At 43.2% G+C, this 22935-nt stretch overlaps 1 protein-coding gene across 1 annotated transcript in view; it reads left to right on the top strand.

The window, feature by feature from the left end:
- LOC144506992 (metastasis-associated protein MTA1-like) overlaps nt 1-11349 on the top strand; it is a 187692-nt gene extending 176343 nt beyond the window's left edge. Inside the window, exons 18-19 of the mRNA XM_078233501.1 lie at nt 6238-6389; nt 9237-11349. Of these exons, the coding sequence (XP_078089627.1) occupies nt 6238-6389; nt 9237-9384 (300 nt within the window). The 3' untranslated portion in view covers nt 9385-11349. The remainder of the gene's footprint in view (nt 1-6237; nt 6390-9236) is intronic.
- The last annotated feature ends 11586 nt before the right edge of the window (nt 11350-22935 follow it).

Raw genomic sequence — 22935 nt, 5'->3', positions numbered from 1 at the left:
CCATCTGTTCCTCTGAACTTCTTAGTGTCCTGCCATTCATTAAATACTCCCTTGGCTTGTTACTTCTTCCAAAGTCCATCGCCTCGCACGTATCAGGGTTAAATACCATCTGCCACTGCTCTGCCCATCTCACCAACCCATCTATATCTTCCTGTAACCTACGATCTTCTTTTTCACTATTAACCACCCTACCAATCTTGGTGTCATCTGCAAACTTACTTATCATTCCCCCCCACATTATCATCAATATCATTTAAGTATATTACAAACAATAAGGGTCCCAACACTGAACCTTGTGGTACGCCACTGAACACCGGCCTCCAATCGCTCAAACAGACTTCTACCGCCACCCTTTGTATCCTATTAGTAAGCCAGTTTCAGATTCATCTCACCAGATTTCTCTGAATTCCATGTGTTTCAACCTTCTCAATCTCAAGCGGACTTAGAAAAGGGTGCTAGATTGCCATAGACCATGCTGGTAAAAATAAATTGGAAAGATGAGAGAAATTGCAACAAAATAGGGTTAATGCTGACAATATTTCCAAATAGTTGCCCAAATGCTCATCTGAGCAGAATGGTGAATTTTAGCAGAATCTGATGCAATTTATCAGAGAGGGAGAGAGTTATCTGGGCACTTTGATTCAGGAGATAGCTGCATCCCTTAGGTTAGGTAATTGTGCAGGTGTGGACAGTCTTGATTTGATTTATCATTGTCACATGTATTAGGATACAGTGAAAAGTATTGTTTTTTGCACACCATACAGATAAAACATACCGTTCATAGGGGAGAAGGAAAGGAGAGAGTGCAGAATATAATGTTACAGTCACAGCTAGGGTGGAGAAAGGTCAGATAGCAGCCAGGGACAGGAGGGTGTAACTGCCAGTCAGGTAGGTAATGTTTGCAATGCTGGAGTAGCCTCAGACTTTCCCTTTTCCAATAGCGACAAGGATGTTGCTGCCTTGTTAGATAAGAGCAAAGTCTGCAGAATGGCTGAGCAAACTGACGATGGTTCCTTAGACCGGAGGCTATTCAACATGGAGAATTAAAAGGAATGTGGAGGACCGTATAGTTCTGGGGTATCGACACTGTTCTCTGCAGATGTGACTGGGAGCTTTGAAGAAGTTCAAGACACCTTCTCCTGACTGGGGAAGAACTTGAAGTGGGAGGATCCAGTTGTTGTGTCCACTTAAGAACCAATGACATAAGTAGAACTCGGAATGAGGTTCCACTGAGAGTGTTTGAAACAATGGGGATGAAATTTAAATGCAGAACCTCACAATCTGGATTTATATCTGAGCCTTGATCGATTTTGCAGAGGAATAAATGGATTTGAAAGGTAAATGCATGGCTAAAAGAGAAGCATGGAGGCAGGGGTTTGATTTGTGGGGCACTGACATCTATGCTGGGGAAATAGGGAGCTTTCTACTGGGAGGGTCTCCACTTAAACTGGGTTGGAACCAGTGTTCTAGTGAATTGAATATCCAGCACAGTAGATGATGGGTAACCTTTAAACGAATGAAATGGGGTGGGAGGATTCAGGAAGTTGTATCAAAAACAGTACAAGAAATGTCACAGATTTGCAATTTGGGTAAAAATAAACAAGAGTTCATCAGAACGGACAGAGAGCTTAACAAAAGTAATAGGGAATTAAAGACTTAAGAACAGAGTTCAGACTAAAGAAACTGGCCGGAATCCACCAATGTCATAAGCCCGGTCACCGCTGTTGGTGAGAACGGATAATTTGGCATTCAGCCAAATCTCCATTCACTGCAGCGGGACTGCAAAATCCCAGCCGTGGACAAGGTCAGAGAATCCCGGCCAGCGTATCTGAATGTGCAAAGCATTCGCAATAAAATAGATGAATTAGTAACAGGGTTAGAAATAAATGAGTTTGATCTAATAGCCATGACAGACACATGATTGCAGAGTGAACATGGTTGGGAACTCAGTACTCCAGAATACTTGACTTTTAGATAGGCAAAATGTAAAGGGAGGATGGGTAACCTTGATGATAAGGAATGGGATGAGGGCGGAGAGAAGGGATGTCAGCTTGAAAAATCAAGTTGTGGATTCCATTTGGGTGGAGCTAAGAAGCAAGTGGCAGAAAACACTGACAGTGTTCCCTGCTGCAGAGTGCAGCAACCTGAAAGTTCTGCGCCGGCCATGCACAGGTTGGTCCCTTTAAATTACCACATGTGTGTGACCATGAAGCAAAGATTAAAGAGTTGGGCACTTAAATAAGTCACCCGTGCACCCAGATAAAATTAGACAGAACATTGGTGGCAACTCTTCAAGGCAGGACAATTTTCACCTAGGGCTTTGTAGGAAATTGGTGAGAGCATTTCTAATGCGCTAATTATAATCTTCTATAGTTCTCTTGATTCAGGAGCAATTCCTTTAGGTTAGATTGTTTATGTGACTTTGATATTTAAGAAAGGTGTGAGAGGGACACCAGGGAATTATAGACCTATATAATTAGCCCAACAACTCTTCTCAGGAAATTACAAGGATCTATAATGAAGGCTAGAGTGACTGAATACCTTGGAAGTTCAGCTGATCAGAATGCACCAACATGGATCTGTGTTTGAACCTCATCTATTCACCATATTCGTCAACAACTTAGTTAATGGGATAGAACGCCACATCATTCAAACTTGCTGATGGCACAAAAGTTGGAGGCACTGTAAGCAGTATAGATGGAAGCATAATATTAAACAGAAATTATAGATTAAGCAATTGTGCAAAACTGTGGCAAATTGATTTCAGTATATGCAAATATGAATTAAAAGGGATTGGAAAGCGTGACAAATGAGAACTATTAGTGTTTCAAAGAACTTTGAGAGTCCAGGTTCACAGACTATTAAAATGTGAGATCCGAAAAGTACATAAAATATTCAAAAAGGCTACTGGGACACTGGCCTTTATATCTAGAGGACTATAATACAAAGGGTATAAGCCCTGTTTAGACCACACCTGAATTACTGTAAGCAGTACTGGGCATCACAGTTTAAGATCGATGCTTGGTTTTAAAAGGAGTGCAGTGCAGATTTACCAGAGTGATGCCTGGACTCCAAGGATTACCAGGAGATATTACACAAACTGGAGTTATAGTCTCTGGAATTTAGAAGATTCAAAGGTAGTTTCATAGAATCATAGAACGTTTGCAGCATAGAAAGAGGCCACTTGGCCCATCGTGCTTGTGCAGGCTGAAAAATGAGTCACCCAGCCTAATCCCACTTTCCAGCATTTGGTCTGCAGCCCTGCAGGTTACATATCTAGGGCCATATCTAGACACCTTTTAAATGAATTACCCTTTCAGTCAGTGAGTCGCAGAACCCCACGGGAGGGGTGGGGGGAGCTTTTCCTCATCTCCCCTCTAATATTTCCATCAATCATTGCCTCCTCGTCACTGACCTCTCTGCTAAAATGTAGTACAGGTTTGGAACTCTCTTCAGCAAATAAATCAATTGTTAATTTTAAAATTGAGATTGATACTAAAGAAATTAAGGGATATGGAGAAAAGGTGTTTATAAGGAGTTAGATCTCAGATCAGCCATTAAATGGTGCAGCAGGTTGAAGGCTAAAGGTCCTTCTCCTGTCACTGGGCAAGCCAAATTTGCAATGATGAAAGACGATTGTAGGATCATTTTCTAAATCAGTATTTTGAGGACCTAACTAGGTTATAAACTATTTTAGATCCAGTTTTATGAAATGAAAAATAGTTAATCCATAACTGTTTAGTAAAAGGGCCTTTATGGGAAAGAGTGATCATAACATAATAGAATTTTGTATTGAGTTTGAGAATGATTGATTTAGTTAACTACAAACCTAAAATTGAAAAATCTGATCAAAAACAAAATAAGTCAGTATAAAGGACAAGTTAACTAAGGTGAATTGGGAAACTAGATTTAAAAAGATAATAGAAAATAAGCAACAAACTGAATTCATTGTGAATTCTATTCACAATGAATATGCAATCCTTTTAGGTCCCTTGGATTGGAAGGTAGCAAATGTCACCTGCTATTCAAGAAAGAAGGAATGTTGAAAAACAGAACTATAGACTCATTAGTCTGGCATCAGTAGTAAGGAAAATGCTAGGATCTATTATTGAGATGTGGTAACAGCGCACTTAGATAATCATAATATGATCGGATAAAGTCAGTACAGATTTAGGAAAAGGAAATAATGCTTCTCAAATCTGTTGAGTTTTTTGAGGTTGTAAATGGCAGTGTAGATAAGGGAGAATCAGCGTATGTAGTGTATTTGGACGTTCAAAACACATTCCGTAAGATTCCGAACATAAGCTTGTTGCACAAATTTAGAACTCATGGAATTGGGAGTAATATATTAGCATGGATCAAGGATTTGCTGATGGACAGGGAACAGAGTAGAAATGAATGGGTCATTTTCAGGTTGACAGGCTGTAGCTAGTGTGTTACTGTGAGAATGAGTGTTTGGGTTCAGCTATTTACAATCTATATCAGTGACTTAGATTAAATGAAGGAATTGTGTTTAATGCATCCAAGTTTACTGGCGATACAAAGTTAGGAGGGAAAGTGAGATATCAGGAGGTGCAAAGAGACTGTAGAGGGATATAAAATGGTTAAATGAGTGGGTATGAAATAGTAGATGCAATATAATGGGGTTAAGTTGTTCACTTTAGACAGAAAGTAGGAAAGCAGGATCTTTTTAAAAGGTGAGAAACTGGGAACTGTAGGTATTCAGAGGGACCTGGCTGTCCTTTTACTTAAATCACAAAGCTAATATGCAGATGCAGCAAGCAATTTGGAAAGTGGATGGTAAATGTGTATTCATTACAAAAGGATTGGAGTACAAGAGTAGAGAAGTCTTTACTGCATTTATATGGTGCCTTGGTGAGATCACTCTAGGAGTACTATATGCAGTTTGGTCTCCTTACATATTCTTGCCTTAGATAGAGTGCAATGAAGGTTCAATACAATGATTTCTGGAATGAGTGGATTGTGCTATGGAAAAAGTTTAAACCAACATGACCTATGTTCCCTCGAATTTAGAAAAAAGTAGAGTTGATCTCATTGAAACATATAAAGCTCTTAAAGGGCTTTATTAGGTAGATGAGAGAATGTGGTCTTGGTTGAGGAGTCAAGAACTAGAGATCATAGTCTCAGAATATGGGGTTGGTCATTTAAGACTGAGGTGAGAAATTTCTTCACTCAAAGGGTGTGTGAATCTTCGGAATTCTGTACCCTAGAACATTGTGGATGCTCAGTTATTAATTATATTCAAGGCATAGACCGATTTTCTTTGGATAATAAGGGAATCAAGAAATATGAGTATATTTCAGGAAGGTGGAGTTATGGTAGATAATCAGCCGTGATCTTAGTGAAGACTCAAATGATCTATTTCTTATGTTATGGTTTTATGTTAATTTTAGCAGAGCCGAGTGACTTTTAGTCATGACAGAATCTGATAAATTGCAGTAGAATCCAATGAACTTCAGCAGAATACAGTGAACTTCAGCAGAATACAGTGAATTTCAGCAGAATACAGTGAATTTCAGCAGAATATAGAGAATTTCAGCAGAATCCAGAGAATTTCAACAGAATACAGTAAACATTTTAGCGCAATCCAGTACATTTTAGCAAAATCCTGTTAATTTCGGGGCAATCCAGAGAGTTTCAGAAGAAACCAGTGAATTTCAGAAGATTTGTAGCATTTCAGTAGGATCTGATGAACTTTAGGAAAATCGATTAAATTTAGTGGAATCCACTAAATTTCAACAGAATTTGGTGAATTGCAGCAGACTCATTTTCCTAATCGGCAAAACGAGATCCAATTGGAATTTGCTTTTTAATTTTACATGAATGCAACTGTCACTGTGACCAGTAACTGCTTCAATCAGAGAGAGAAATGCATCCTAAAGTGGGGGATAAGGGTCCCTTTTCATGTTAACTGGTGGCACTGGTGGGTGGGGGGAAGTGGATAATGAGGATAACAAGTTGAAGTCTGCCCTGAGCTTTCCAATGGAGAGCCAAATATCCTATTGGAGGGCAGTGCTATATCTTCCAACATCTTAACTCAGTTATGAGGAACCCTTGGTTTGGATTTGAAATGGTTCTAACCAGTTCTGATCCATCTAATGGTACTTTAATTTGTTGCTGGATATAGTGTTCTGGCTAGCTAAACAATGCCGTCTACACAAGGCCAGTTTATTTTTTTTCCCAGTTACGATATTATTGTCCTCTGCCCTCCTGCAGGGACCTGCTCGAAACTCTGTGGTCAATGGGAGGTCTTACCCAGCCAGTGTCAGAGCTCCACGAGCAGGCTTGGTGCCACCAGTGAAGCGTACGCGGCTAAACTGGATCGATGCCCCTGGCGACGTCTTTTTCATGGCAACTGATGAAACCAGGTAAGACTGCTAAAGGTTCCCAGCCCTAAGCAGATCAACATCGACTCTTGATGCCTTAAGTTACACGAGAGTCTCAGTGTCATGTCTTCAATGCCATCATACCCTCTCCCCTAAAAGGCACAGTAAAGCCTGTTCATTAAGAAACCAAGTTGAAGACACCATTAAGGTTGAACAGAGTAGGAGAGAATATGAGATAAATCAGGAAGTGCAGTGAAAATCAATAAGTACCTGGCCCATATACCCAGTATCCTCACTACATTGATAGCAGGTCCAGGACTTACAAACTGTGCAATTCCTTCACTCCCTCTGCCTTCCTTCCTGCTATGAATTTCTGCTACTAATCCTGTGATCGGCAACTTCAAACTGTTACAATTATGGTTGAATTGGTTGAGGATAGCTGTGTTGGTGTCATTTCTTGTTTGAGTGCTGTCATAATGTGATACTTCTGGTGCGGTTAAGGGGGCCAGTGCCCTCTTCGTATTGTAATCACTTCACAAGATAACATGAGTGAGGTTCAGATGCCTCAATCGAGTTTATTCCTGGGTGAAGTTGTTACATACTCGGAGCTCTCTGCTGACGTAATGTTGTGATGTGACCCACATGATACCTGCGTCACAAAAACCTCACTACATTACTTGTTAGTCATAAGCCAAGTGCCTCAAGGAGTTTGACCACTGTAATGTCTTTTCTGTGCTGATAACAATCAAATCAATTTACATTAAAGTTTACATTGGAATTGATGTGAGATCAACTCTGGAGAGAAGTGGTATAAAGCTGACTCTGGGAATTGGAGAAAAGTCGGCGCTGCTTCTGAACTGTAGTGACCGTGAAACCAGCTTCTAATTTTTTCAGGTTAAAAAGGACTTAGGAGTTGCCTTTTTTTCCCTCACATTAAAACATTTTCAACAGGAATGGGACAGCGGTAATTGGATCTGTCTGAAAGTGCGTAGGAACAGAATCCAACAATGTATAGGTTAGGTGGATTGGCCATGCTAAATTGCCCTTTATGTCCCAAGATGTGCGAATTGTTGGTACATATACATGCATAGAGTGGGGAAGCATGTATGAACAGTATGAATGGGATTGTGTGCAAGTGCGTGCACTCAGGAGGGCTGCATGTAAATTTATTTATCTTAAGTCAGAGGGCCGGCAAGTGGGGGGTGCCGGGAGTGGGTTTGGGAGGTCTGGTGTTTAAAGGATAGCGTGCACCAGGAACCACACTAAAATACAGACGGCACTATTCAGTTAAGTTCCTAATTGACAGACCCTGCTAAACTAAACATATGATATTAAATTTGCTTTAAACAGGGAATATCTGTACGGGAATGATTTTTCTCTCAATATGCTGAAATTTTGCCGCCTTTGAGTTTTTGTGGGCTTTTGGAAGCTTTTGAGGGCAAATTCGTCTGCCATCCCATTTTGAACCCTAACATGAGGTAGAAAGGAATAAAGTTGCTACTATGATCTAAAGAAAGGTGGGAGGTGGTTATTGTGGAGCATAGTACACAGGCATGAACCTGTTACGCCAAATGGCCTGTTTCTGCACTGGAAATTCTAATTCAATGGGTGGGATCTTCTGGTCCCACTGAAGGTGACACCCCACGGTGGGTTCCCTGATGGCATGGCTGGTGAGCAAAGCAAATGGCCATTGACCTCGGCAGGACTGGAAGATCCCACCTGTGGCTAATGGCGGGCTGCCTCCACCGCTGGAAAATCCGACAGGATGGGCTGGAAAATCCCAGTTGATGTAAAACCAAGGTACCTTCTACCCTCTCAGGCAGGCATAAAAGATCCTATGGCAGCATTCAAAAAATAGCAGGGGAGTTCTTGCAATGTCTTGGCCAATATTCATCCCCAGTTGCATGTCACTGAAACAGACTGTATCATAACTCGTGCATTACTACAGTGGCTACATTTCAAACAGTACTTCACAAGATGTAAAGCACATTGAGATGCCTGAAGTCACGAAAGGTACTACAGAAATACAAGTTCTTCTCTTTGTTTATCTCTCTTGCAGTTTACTTACACTTGCTATGAGAAAAATGGTTGCCATGTTTGCCCACATTATGTGGAGATGCCGGCGTTGGACTAGGGTGAACACAGTAAGAAGTCTCACAACACCAGGTTAAAGTCCAACAGGTTTATTTGGTAGCAAAACCTGTTGGACTTTAACCTGGTGTTGTGAGACTTCTTACTGTGCCCACATTACAGCAGTGACTGCATTTCAAACTATCAGCGAAGACTGTTCTCTGGAAAAGAGAAAATTGTGGGCGTAACTTAATAAAGGTCTTGAAAATTATAAAGAGTTTGATAGATTAGTCGAAGTATAATGGAAGGAAGCTTGTATGGAGCATAAGCCACAGCATAACCAAGCTCGGGGAATAGTGTCTTTTTGTGTTATAAATTCTGGCCATAATTTTCCAGCCTTCCCCGTGCAGGGCCAGCAACCAATTGAAATCTCTGTTCAAATAAAACCAAAAGAGAAAATGCTGGAAAATCTCAGCAGGTCTGGCAGCGTCTGTAAGGAGAGAAAAGAGCTGATGTTTTGAGTCCAGACGACCCTTTTTCAAAGCTGGAAATCTCGGTTCACATTGGCGGAAGTGGAAGATCTCGCCATTGTGAAGTGCTGGAAAATTCTGCCTCTGTGTAAGTCAATGGTAGTGAAGCACCTAGGAACTTAGCTGAGGATGTGCAAAGTGTTATGTAAATGCAAATTCCTTCTGTCCTCGAATTTACATGGCAGTTCAAAAGATGTGGGAAGCATTCACACGCAGAGGTTAACTTTGAGCACAACTTGGTCAGAATATAAAAGGCGTATTGAATTAACACCCATTTATTGTTTTGCAGGAAGATCCGCAAGTTACTTACTTCCTTTGAGAGGAGACGGAGCGGGAGGCGTCCCCAAGCACAGATCGCTATTGAACAATGTCCCCCAGACCCTGCAAAAGGTCCAAAGCCTCCCCCCAATGATGAGCCCATTGTGATTGAAGATTAACTGAAAAAAGTCAACATCAGTCGTCTGCCTGCACTTCACCCTGACAGTGTTGGCATCGCCTAGAGGAATGGGAACTGAATTTTCTTTTTTTTAAAATATTTAAAACGATCTTTATCTTTGTAAGAGTGCTCTCATCTAAATCTGAGGCCAGATGGTACTTGTTGGTTATCTGCCCTTCCCATCATTTGTTTTTTGTCATTGGATTTCAATAAGAAAGCCTTACATTTATAAAGCTTTCGTGACCTCAGGATGTCTCAAGTGTTTTACAGCCAATAAATTACTAGTCACTGTTGTACGTGGAGAAATGTGGCAACCAAATTGCACACAGGAAATCCCCGCAAAGAGAAATGAATTAAGTGACCAGATAAACTGCTTTTGAGGATGTTGGTTGAGGGATAAATATTGTTCCAGACCACCAGGGAGAATTCCCAGTAGCTGTTTACCAGCTATAAAGTCAATTTAAAATATCAAGGCACAAGAGAGAAAGCAAAAAGTCACTTTCAGTTTTCGCCTCAGATTGGTGAAGGTGAGAACTCGGTCTGAATGGAGAGGTTTATGGTTCTGGGAGGAGCCCTCCGAACCCCACCCCACTGTGTGTTTTGATATTCCCAACAAAGCTTTGTATCCTTGGAAATGCCAGCCTCTCAAATCTTCCTGCTCAATTCAAGAGGGTAAGCCAAGAATTGTTATTTCCTCCCCACTGGTGCTGCCTCATAATTTCAGGGAGCACTGGCCAAAATCGGCAGACAAGCACCCATTCCCCCCTCTCCTTTGCATCATAACTGAGATACAGTGCAGGGTCCCACCTGAGACATTAACATGCTTTCCTGTTCCACACTGACTGAGTTGGTTATTCACAACATTGGTGGTGGCAGTGGAGGGATTTAATACCACCACTTTCTCCCCTCTTCTCCTGAAGGTGCTAACTTTTTCCTGGGGCGTAGCTCTGGAAAAACCAGCAGCTCTCCAGTGTCTCACGCAGATAGCCTGTGTACTTGATCAATGCGTGGTGGCTGTTCATTCACGGGAGGAATCATAGCCAAGCCTGATCCTGTCCTCACCCGATAACCCAAGCACCAGCCCTTTCCAACAGGGTAATGACCAAGAGCAGGAATACAGGCTGGTTATTTTCCAGGTCTTGGATGGTGACCCTAAGCTCTCTGTGATTAGAGTAGGTCAGAAATTTAAACCTTTATCAAAAAAGCTAGTTTTCCCCAGAGGTGTTTATAGAGCCCTCAAAACGAAGGAAAGTGGAGGGAGGGAGTTGCAACAAAAAGGAACATTTTCTCTCTCAGTCAAATTTAGTTCTTACCCAACTACCTGGACCTTCTCTGTCCACCTACCTGTGTTATACAGATGTTCTAGAAATGGTTCCCAGATCAGGACCAATGAGGTTTTGATGTGACAATGAAATGGGGAGAAGGGATGTAGGATATTTTTATTGTGTAATTGTGTATTGCCGCCTTATCCTGTTCAAAAAGCTTCGCAGTCACTCACCTGTGGCTCGTTTTAACTTCCCTCTTCCCTTCTCACTCAGTGGGCAGGATTTTTTGGTCGCCCCAAAACCAGAAAATCCTGCCCGAGGTCAATGGACCTTTGCATGGTCTGCCCCCCCACCCGCTCGATTCCCGTGGCAGGCAGGATGGGAAAATTCCCCCCAGTGAGTTTACGATCTCTCTTTAACTTCTTAATCCTATATCTCATCTATGACCTTGCCCTGAATCATCATCTCCACTCTCCGTCTCTAACAACATGGCTGCTTGTAAAACAACCCTGAAGGTTTGACAGAGCTCAGCACCACATCACAATGACCCCCAACCAGTCGAGTGTCTTTATCCTTTGAGGATGCAGTTTGTTTTTGAAATGTATGTTTGTCTCTTTTTTTTTAAAGAAGGTTTTAGTTTGACCACAACAAAATGAAAACTGCGTAACTTCCTGTTTGTGAATAAAGATGGAATTTATGTTAAGTATGAGCTCCTTCAGTTACTGTGTAGCACCATTTGCAGGAACTAGCACTATCACTGGACATGGCTAATTTTTTTAAAGAGAAGGTATCATGTCAACAATGGACAAGTTGGCGCCTGAATCATGTGTGCCACCAGCAGCTGCTATGGTGGGGAAGGGTCATTCCTGTGCCAATTAGCCCCTCACAAAGGCACTGACTCTTTTCTGGGATATTATGACAAGTTCTGGTCAAAAGGAGAGTGAACGATAAGCTAGCATTGCAGCCTATTTTATGTGGGAATTAAAGGGCAGTCCTGAAATTTCTAGGTTGAGAGAAGTAACTCATGTTATTAACTGGAAATGCCAGGATACTGTCTGGTTTGTGCCAGTCATTTAAATTCTGACTGGGGAGTTGTGGGTGGCTCTTTCACCTGTTTTCCCCAATGTCAAAGGATTCCATTGGAAGGAGTTCCCAAGTTTTGGAAGGGAATTCCTGCCCATTTGCCCTTGAAAGGTGTTAGCAGAAGTCAACTGAATTGAGACCTTGCAACACACCCTGAGGCTCTAAAATCTCATTAGAGTAAGCTACTTGACTCTGGAGGAGATGGAATTATCTTCTGTAATCAGAGTAGCTTCAGTGGGAGTTGAAGACTGACAAGGAAGATATTTTCCCTGGCCTGGTTGAACCTTGTGGGAGAATCAAGAAGTGGGCCATTCTGCTTTGTCATATTGAACAGTCTCCTCTTTCGATCCCTAAAGCTCTCACTTACATGTGGCCCCAAGACAAAAGGCTGGGTATTCTTAGTCATAACTGAAGATTGGGCACCTGGACAAAGCATCAGAGGGCAGTCAGTAGCCATTCTCTCCCTGTGGGAATTAGAGTTTTCAGAAGGGGAATGATCTTGCAGAGACACATAACTAGATTTATAGGAATGATCTCTAGAGAACACTGCTGGACCCTGAGGTGGAACTGGAAATATGTCCCTTTACCCATCAATGAGGTGATCAAATATATGCTGAAAAGGAATGCATGATATTCACCATCATAACTCATCGGGCACAGCCCACTTTCTAGAACCAAAGTTAATGCTTTGGTTAAGCAAAATACCGTGGATGCTGGAATCTGGAACAAAACAGAAAATGCTGGAAAATCTCAGCAGGTCTGATAGCATCTGTGGGGAGAGAATAGAGCCAAAGTTTCGAGTCTAGATGACCCTTTGTCAGAACTGTTCTAGACTCGAAACGTTGACTCTATTCTCTCCTCACAGATGTTGTCAGACCTGAGATTTTCCAGCAATTTCTGTTTTTGTTGTTAATGCTATGGTTTCTTGTTTTTAGTTCAACCGGGTACTTCTGAGTTGCTGCTGCCATGAAATCCCTTCCAAAGGTTCAAGCAATTGAGAAGCTGATCCTTAACCAGAAGGACCTGACTTCTGTGGTAGACATTTACCCTAACCCACTTCTCTGGCCTATTTGAGTTTTGCTGGATCCTTCCTCTGGAGTTTAGCTGTTTCTCCAACCCATTTGCCTGGATTGTGGTAAGGAAAGCTCCTCCAGCTGAGGAGGGAGATTGAAAACTGTTATGTAGTGGCATTTCCGGCTTTGTTCGGAATAAAAGGAATTTACTGATGAAGAGAAATCCCTATGTGTATAGGGATTTGCAAGCCTAGGCTGCCTTGGAGCAGCTGCTCCAGTCCCTACATGCTTACTACATAGCTTCCAAATATATTCTGCCCGAGAGAGGACTCCACCCTCTGGGGTGAACACACGCTCTTGGTTCCCATTGGTCCCTCAAGCCAGGTGACCCTCTTCTGCTTTGCTGTCTTAAAGAGACAGACACCACATGTACAACATCCCTCTCCCTTTAACTTTCTTATGCAATCTTTAAAATTAATCTACTGAAACCCAAATTCTAAATAAACGTTATACACACAAGTTAGACATTTGTAAATTCATGTAGCAATTGTTCAATGATGAGATCTTGACATAACACTTTTTACCAGTCAACTTCAACTATGCATTGTTCCAAATGTGGTTTTGGATGGGACTCTCCAATGCAGGTTTGCTGCTTTTCAAGTTCTATCCTAGACTGTGCACTGACCATAGACTACATGCTTTACTCTGAAGACAGTGTCACTCTCCAATCCTCCATTGATCCTTTTCTCTATCAAGCACCTTACTGTACAATGCCTGCAGGTACCATCAGCACAATACAACACAGTCTTATGTCTTGACAGTTCATTCACAAACTGTCGTGATACTGTCGTGTGATAACGTTCCTTCTCTTCCTAGCATTTCTGTTAGTGTGACCATTTCAACAATTTTGTTCTGGTGTGCAATCTCATTTTCCTTTTCTGCCTGAATTGCTGCTTTGTCTGGTTCTCTCTGGCACAACTTACACAGCTTCGTTTTCCAATCTCGTCTTCTGCATCAACTAATCTTCTGCTTGGACCTGAATAGTTCTTTATTCCACACATCCGCTTCCTCCTCAGCCTCAGTTTTCTTTTGCAGTCTGTCTCCGCCAGTTGCAGTTTGGTCTGAGCCCGTTCCAGCTCCTGCATTGTTTTTTTAATAACTCTTTTCCTTTATCTTGATATTCATCTGAAGTACCCTTACATAAACTGACAATTTTAAGTGGCTCCTCCTTGGTAAAAGAGTTCTCTGCAGGAATCGCAGCCTTCAACCTATTTCTGAATTTGTTCCAACTCACTTTTATTTCCCAACTGTTGCCTTTCCAATCTCTCACTCAGTTGAGAATTAATTGTTTGTATCCGATGATTAAACTGTTCTGGTTTCTGATTCTCCTTCTTGGTATGCGCAAGTTTTACTCTTAGTCTGTTTGTTTCATGTAAATGTTGTTCCATCAGCATTCCAACCTCGACTTCCAATTCTTTGTGAGAAATTCCCAATCCACTGACATTTTTCACCAGCTTAGCACTCTGTTACTGAACACATTTCAGTTATTCCTCAATCATTGTAGATTTTTCTGCATAATAACTTCCTCTTGCCGAAAGGAATCACAATCATTCTTTAGTCCATCGCTCTGCTTTTGCAATTCATTCATTTTATCCGTTTGAGTTTCTTCCAAGGTAAATCCAACATTCTCTTCCAACAACATTTGATAACAATCTCCCCCTCCTCACTCTTTGCATGTTTTCAAACAACTGCCATGTTACTTTTGTTGTATTTGCATCAAACTCTACTTCTACGTTCAACATTTCTTCCTTCTTGTTACGTTTATTACACAATTCTGAATTGCTAACTTGTTTCAATGGTTGTGTTCTCTCTTTGGGTTTCTCCATTGTTAAGTCCTCTTCAGCACTCTCAAACAGTGGAAGGCGTCTGCCTCCCTGCAGAATGTTCATTTGCATTTTCCACATGGCTGGTAGTTTGATCATTCAATTTGATCTCTAAAGAATTCCCAATGAGGCTCTGGTAAGTGATAGCTCTGCTCTAATTTCTGCTTCAAAGCATGATTACCCTTGAAGATGATATAGGATGTCCTACATGTGAGCCATGGATCAAGTCTTTAACGCATTTCACTTTGAGACTAGTAGTTCTCTTACCCATCACAAAACCGATAGCACACATCACAGGATTTCCTTGGTTCTTCTAGAGTTCCCTGCTATGACTTCTGTTGCTGAGTTCCGCCTGTGCTTTTTCTCTCATCCCTTTTTACTCTTTATCCATATCTTCATGTTCTAACTCCAGTTTCTTCACTGCTGGTGAATTTTGTACTATTACTGGCCCAAATAGATTACCGAGCTACTTCCACCTTTTTCATAGTGCTTGTTTTTTTTTCTTAGTTTTGATGGGCCACTTCTCATTTTGATTTGGGTCACAAACTTTTATCTCATTTTCTATTTGCTGTAGTTCTCGGTTATATTTATCCAATTCTTTTCACTCTTTCTTCTTCTGCTGTGGCTTGTCTTACTTTCTGACTGATTGCAGCTTTATCGTTTGCTTGTAGTTCATTGCTAAAACTTTCAGGGAACTTCTCACAACAGGACAAAAGGGTGGGATGCAACTGAATCTTGCTTTCTTTCAGCTCTTCGTTTAGGGTCTTCCGTTGCCCTCTTTCAGGGTCTTTTATTGTTGCCCCCCCTTCCAGGGTTTTTCAGTGCCCTCCTTCGGGGTTTCACAATGCACCCCCTCTCCAGGGTTTTCCAGTCTTCCTCCACTTCTAGGTTTCCCCAGTACTCCCTCCCGGGTCTTCCAGTGCTTCCCCCCTCTCTGGGGTTTTTAATGCACCACCTCTCCAGTATCTTTTACTGCCTACTCTGAGTCTGGCATTGCATCTGCCTTGAAGGCTTATTATCTCTGAGCTCCCACGTTGACTCTTGCTTAATTTCCTCCACTGAGGTCTTGCGTTGCTTATGAGAGTTGCCCTCTGTCTAGGGTCTTCTCTGATTTTCCTGTCCCTTGTCTTTTGTTCCTCCTTGTGGTTGTTGCATTAAATGTTGTAACAAATTTAAAATTCATTACCACTTTAAGACTGTCAACCTTTTTTTTAACTGCCCACAGTTGCTGTTTCTCTCTGTCTCTCTGTCTTTTCTAGTGCTTCTGGGGTTTTGGTGGGGATCTGCAGCTCCCTGTTTTGGACCTTTTCTAAAATTGTTTAACTTTTTTAGCTGTGGAAGACATCCTCAACATTTTCTGCAGCTTTATTATGTTTCTTAGCTGCCTAAATAGTCCTCTTTTTTTTCTCTTGATTTGGCATTCTTTTTGTTAATTTCAATTTCAACTGTCTACTTCAGGGCAATGATCTTCAAAGTTTTAAACTTTTTTTTACAGGGAGAAGACTTCTCCTTATCTAAAAGCTTTAAAACTTCACTGCCTGTAGTCCCTCAGTGCTGGGATTGCTCTCCCTCCCCTCAGGCTCTGCTCAGATCAGGAGCCCTCCAATCCCAGCTTCTCATTTTCCCGCACTTCTGGGACAAGCCCTGCAGCTCCCCGAGGTTTTTCTTCCCATTTTTCTCATTTAGATTCTAAACTTATCTTAACTGCATCAACTCTCAACCTTCTATCCAAATCTCTTCTTCTTACTTCAAAGACTGCTCTGTTCCCTTTGTCTTCCTCTCTTCCAGAAACAAAACTGCAGCAACTCCTGTCCTTTTCTCTTCTCTCAAGTTTTACTCCTCTTGCTTCTGAAGGCTAATTTCTCTTCATTTTAATTTTCTATATCTTTCCATACCTCTTGACTCGCTGGTCACACAGCATTTGATACTTCTTTCTTCTTTCCCAACAGCACAGAAGGAGGCCATTCAGCCCATCGAGCCTGCATTGACAACAGTCCCACCCAGGCCCTATCCCCTTAACCCCACATATTTATCTTGCTAGCCCCTCAGACACTAAGGAACAATTGAGCATGGCCTTTCAACCTAACCCACACATCTTTGCACATCTGTTCCTTAGGTCCTGGCACTACCTCGACAACTCTCTCTCAGTCTATTTGCCCAGAAACAGGCACTATGGTGAGTATCCCTCTTTTCCGAACTTCAATTAAATCAGATAATCACAGGTAGACTGTGCCACCATAGTTTATCCACCTCGTCACCAGTATGTTATGTAGTGGCACTTCAGGTGTCGTCAAGACATTTAAGGCTTGGTTAGGAACAAAAGGTATTTATTAATAAGAAGAAACTACGTACAGGTGTTTGCAACTCCAGTCCTTACATTATTACTACATGGCTTCATGATGTATTCTGCCTAATTGAGGACTCCACCCTCTGGGGTAATCACTCACTCTCGGTCCCCATTGGTCCCTCAAATCAGGTGACCCTCTTCTGCTGTGCTCCTTAAAGAAACAGACCCCACAATCGCTACAAAAACGATATCATCAAACTGGCTGGCAAGGTCATCCTGGAGGACTGATGTGTTCCTGCAGAATAGTTTGGGTAAGATTTGATGTAAATTACCTGCAAATATGTGAGGTTTCTATTTACACTCCTGTTACAAGTGTCGGGCCTAAATGTTTTTTCAGCAATAGTAGTGTGCCATCTGATTATCTGGCACTTAAGGACACCCCTCTTTCTATCTTTACAACCAGATGCAGGAATATCCTGCCCTCTGTCTCCTTCCACTCAACCAATTTCCTAACCAGGTCAATAATTTGCCTTCAATTTCATGAACTTCAGCTTTAGCTAACAGTCTCTTATAAGGAACCTTATGAAATGCCATCTAAAAGTTCATATGAATAACATCCATAGACAATACCCTGTCCGCTGGTCACTTCCGGCATGGCCTGTGGTTAGTCACCCTAAATTATACTCTCCAGCAATTTACTGACAAGAGCTATAAAATTAACTGCTCTATAATTTCCTGGCTTCCTAATGCTAAGTAGCGAGCTGACGTGCAATTTTCCAATTTAAAGGAATGCTTCCGAATCAAGCAAACTTTGGAAGATTGTAGTTCAGGGTCTTCTGTAATGTTCCCAGCTACTCACTTTAAAACCCCAGATTTAAAACCATTTGGCTCTGGGGATTTGTCACTTTTTAACTGCCATTGTATTAATTTGCTTACATGAGTTTGGTGAGTCCCTGTCCCTGAATCAATTTTAGTTTCCTTGGGATGTCTGGCAGGCTGAGTTGGAAGCCTTGCCTCCATGTTAACCCCACCAATGCTGGCAGCACTTGTTTCTAAGCGGCCTACTCAAAGCGGATGCTTGTTTCAGGCAGCAAGGCACCTTTTAATAATCCCTTCTGAAAGTCAGGGAATAAGTAATAAACCATGGCCCCTTTTGTAGGCTGACTTACTTGTTTCTGCTGTTGCATTTCATTCACAATACTTTTCACTGCAAAACCTGACCTGAATTTATTCCAGCACCAGGCCCCTTTTTGAAATGTGAAACTTTTTTCTATCTTTATCTCAGCAGGGGGTTGACTGAGGCAGAAACCTGCTCTCCATAGTGATTCATTAGTGAACCAGTCTTAAAAACAGCTACCATTTTTTGTCCCCACAGCAAATCCTCCCACATGCCCTGCACATATCTTGTGCACATTTAAGGGAGCTACTTTCTGTTCAAGGTGTAGAGTGGTGGGTTGGGATGGGGTGGGGAGGCTGTGTTGGTATTCTGCCTCACATATCTATGATAAGATTACATAAGGTTGCATTGAATATAGGGGACACAAATAGGCCATTGAGCCCAACTAGTACATGTTGGTGTTTATATTCATGTTTACGTTCTCTCTACCCACTTGATCAAAAACTTTAATAATTTTAAAGACCTCTATTAAAATACACCCGGCCTTTATTTCAAGAAAAAATGGACTCAATCTGTCAATCCTTTCATAGAATCATAGAATTCCACAGTGCAGAAGGAGACCATTTGGCCCATCGAGTCTGCACTGACTCTCTGACAACAATCCCACCCAGGCCCTATCAACAAAACCACAATTATTTACCCTGCGTGCCCCCCAACACTGAGGGTCAATTTAGCATAGCCAATCAACCTAACCCACACATATTTTGACTGTGGGAGGAAACCGGAGCACCCAGAAGAAACCCACGCAGATACGAGGAGAAAGTGCAAACTCCACATAGACATGCGCCTGAGGCTGGAATTGAACCCAGGTCCCTGGCGCTGTGAGGAAATAGTGCAAACCACTGTGCCACCGTGCCTCCCCTGATTTCCTGATATATATACCCACATATCTTTTGTATTATCTTTGTAAATTTTCTCTCTGCCCAGTTTAGTAGTACCTTGATCCTTTTTATAATATAGAAACATAGAAAAACTACAGCACAAAACAGGCCCTTCGGCCCCGCAAGTTGTGCCGAACATATCCCTACCTTCTAGGCCTACCTATAACCTTCCATCCTATTAAGTCCCATGTACTCATCCAGGAGTCTCTTAAAAACCCTATTGAGTTTGCCTCCACCACCACTGACGGCAGCCGATTCCACTCGCCCACCACCCTCTGTGTGAAAAACTTATGATGTGGAGATGCCGGCGTTGGACTGGGGTAAACACAGTAAGAAGTTTAACAACACCAGGTTAAAGTCCAACAGGTTTATTTGGTAGCAAAAGCCACACAAGCTTTCGAGGCTCTGAGCCCCTTCTTCAGGTGAGTGGGAATTCTGTTCACAAACAGAACTTATAAGACACAGACTCAATTTACATGAATAATGGTTGGAATGCGAATACTTACAACTAATCCAGTCTTTAAGAAACAAAACAATGGGAGTGGAGAGAGCATCAAGACAGGCTAAAAAGATGTGTATTGTCTCCAGACAAGACAGCCAGTGAAACTCTGCAGGTCCACGCAACTGTGGGAGTTACAAATAGTGTGACATAAATTCTGATTCTAGGATCGCATGATAAAGACTCAGGAGGAAAAAAGCAGAAATATTTATGTGAAATAGTGTGACATAAACCCAATATCCCGGTTGAGGCCGTCCTTGTGTGTGCGGAACCTGGCTATCAGTTTCTGCTCCGCGACTCTGCGCTGTCGTGTGTCGCGAAGGCCGCCTTGGAGAACGCTTACCCGAATATCAGAGGCCGAATGCCCGTGACCGCTGAAGTGCTCCCCAACAGGAAGAGAACAGTCTTGCCTGGTGATTGTCGAGCGGTGTTCATTCATCCGTTGTCGCAGCGTCTGCATAGTTTCCCCAATGTACCATGCCTCGGGACATCCTTTCTTGCAGCGTATCAGGTAGACAACGTTGGCCGAGTTGCAAGAGTATGTACCGTGTACCTGGTGGATGGTGTTCTCACGTGAGATGATGGCATCTGTGTCGATGATCCGGCACGTCTTGCAGAGGTTGCTGTGGCAGGGTTGTGTGGTGTCTTGGTCACTGTTCTCCTGAAGGCTGGGTAGTTTGCTGCGGACAATGGTCTGTTTGAGGTTGTGCGGTTGTTTGAAGGCAAGAAGTGGGGGTGTGGGGATGGCCTTGGCGAGATGTTCGTCTTCATCAATGACATGTTGAAGGCTCCGGAGGAGATGCCGTAGCTTCTCCGCTCCGGGGAAGTACTGGACAACGAAGGGTACTCTGTCCACTGTGTCCCGTGTTTGTCTTCTGAGGAGGTCGGTGCGGCCACCTCTTGTAGTATGAACCCCTGTTTAGTTTCTGGTCAATGGTGATCCCCAGGATGTTGATTGTAATTGGTTTTAATGATTGGTATATTTTTTCTCCAAGTGCATCAGATGTATGGGAACACCATCATCTGCAAGTTCCCCTCCAAGTCACACCATCCTATGCCTCGAGTAGCATAGTGGGCCGGGAAATCTCAGTGGGTGGCCAAAAACGGGAACTGTTTAGCTGGTCGCAATCTTTCCAGGCCATTTATTTCAACGTAATCAGCCTCGCGCTGGGGAACAGCACGATTCCAATATGTAAATCATGATTTGCATCTATTTAGTGAGCCCAGGGCACAATCAATGTTTCTGACCCCGCCATTGGAGGTCCACACCAGTGGGGATCACGTGTGGTCCTCAGAAACAGGGACCAGGCATGATGGCCTCACTGGTGGGACTGGAGGCCATTGATGCCCCCCGGGATGTTGGGGGCAGGGAGTGGTGCCCCTTGGGCAGGACCAACCTGGCACTCTGGTAATGTGAGTCTGGCATACTGGCACTGCCCACTGGGCACCTTGTTATTGCCAACCTGGCACACTAGCAGTGCCCAGCAGACACAGGGCAGTGCCAAGGGGGTGGGTACTCATGGGGGTGAGGTCAGATGGGGGCAGAGCTGGACCATTGGGAGGGGGGAGGTAAGAGGGGAGTGGGGAACTCTACATGGGAGGTGGGGGCTGGTAGTAGGGTTGGCACAGTAAGAGTTTTAACAACACCAGGTTAAAGTCCAACAGGTTTATTTGGTAGCAAATGCCATTAGCTTTCGGAGTGCTGCTCCTTCGACAGATGGAGTGGAAATCTGCTCTCAAACAGGGCACAGAGACACAAAATCAAGTTACAGAATACTGATTAGAATGCGAATCTCTACAGCCAACCAGGTCTTAAAGATACAGACAATGTGAGTGGAGGGAGCATTAAGCACAGGTTAAAGAGATGTGTATTGTCTCCAGACAGGACAGCCAGTGAGATTCTGCAAGTCCAGGAGGCAAGCTGTGGGGGTTACTGATAGTGTGACATAAATCCAACATCTCGGTTTAGGCCGTCCTCATGTGTGTGGAACTTGGCTATCAGTTTCTGCTCAGCGACTCTGCGCTGTCGTGTGTCGTGAAGGCCGCCTTGGAGAACGCTTACATGAAGATCAGAGGCTGAATGCCCGTGACCGCTGAAGTGCTCCCCCACAGGAAGAGAACAGTCTCGCCTGGTGATTGTCAAGCGGTGTTCATTCATCCGTTGTCGTAGCGTCTGCATGGTTTCCCCAATGTACCATGCCTCGGGACATCCTTTCCTGCAGCTTATCAGGTAGACAACGTGGCCGAGTTGCAAGAGTAGGTACCGTGTACCTGGTATTCAGAGGCCAGGACCGGCCATCAGGAGGCCAGCCATTGAGGGATTGGGGCTGGCGATTGGGGGTAGATTGGGGTGGGCGAACCGTAGGAGGATTGGGGCGTGTAATTGGGCGGGGGGGTGCGATCAGGGCTGGCGATCTGGGGTGGGTTGAGGCCAGCAATCGATAGGGGGGAGGCGCATGTACTGGGAGATCAGCACATACGCAGTTGCCCCCCTCAGCATCTCGGGTGGGATTACCCCTCTCTCCACCCCCAGAGGCGTAAATCTCCTGACAGCCTCTGTGCTGCACAGAATGCCATAAATTCATTAAACTAAACTCGCTCAAAAATCGGGCAGGAGAAGCTCCCGTTCCCAGCCACAGGGCACTTAGTTTTTTGGGGGGAAACTCATGCCCCATAGTTCCCCCTTTATGATTGAATGGGTAAACTGATGTCATGCTGAGTCTTAGAAATCCAAGAATGTCCCAAGCTCAGCCCCCAGCCCGAATTTCGGAGCTGCCCTCAAGCAAGGAGTGCTTTGGGATCCTCCAATCAGCCTCCGTGCCCCAGGCTAGTAACAGGAAATTGTGTCCAGTGTGCCCATTCCCTATCACTTTATATTTCCAAAACTATACTGCAAAATTTGTAAATGTGCGCCACACAATTCAAATTTGACATTTCACACAGTTCGATTTCTTTCATTTCAGTATGTGGCTCTCTAGTGAGGCACCTCGATTATATATTTTTACTAATGTATAATAGTCACCTCGTGTCAAAAGTACAATCCAAGGGGTTTTACAACAAGTTCCAAACCCTCATGTACTACAATAGCTTCCCCAATCTTTATTGTGTGCCTGAGACTGTGGGTCTTGGACATTGGAGTATGCTGGTCTGTAACACTTGGCCATTCTTTGCACTGGAATCCACTAAGTTTCAGACAGACCAAAGAGCATCTTTCACTGAGTTGATTGTTCTTCAGCAGCAGTTGATGTGTGCTGCCCTGGGAACAGCCCATACAGCACGGAATCCTATATTGCAGAACTACTTGGGACGATTCTTGTCAAAACCATTGCATATCTTTCTGACCTTCTTTTGAAAACCAAGGCATCAATCCACTCCTGATCACTTTTGAGTGACCCTCGGGTACAATGGGCCAAGATGGCTTATAATCAGATCGTTTGTTCATACCTGCTGATTGGACACATATG

This window comes from Mustelus asterias, chromosome 18, assembly GCF_964213995.1.
Source record: "Mustelus asterias chromosome 18, sMusAst1.hap1.1, whole genome shotgun sequence".
Lineage (NCBI taxonomy): Eukaryota > Metazoa > Chordata > Chondrichthyes > Carcharhiniformes > Triakidae > Mustelus > Mustelus asterias.
Note: the sequence above shows the minus strand (reverse complement) of the source record. Positions and strands in the feature narration are given on the sequence as shown.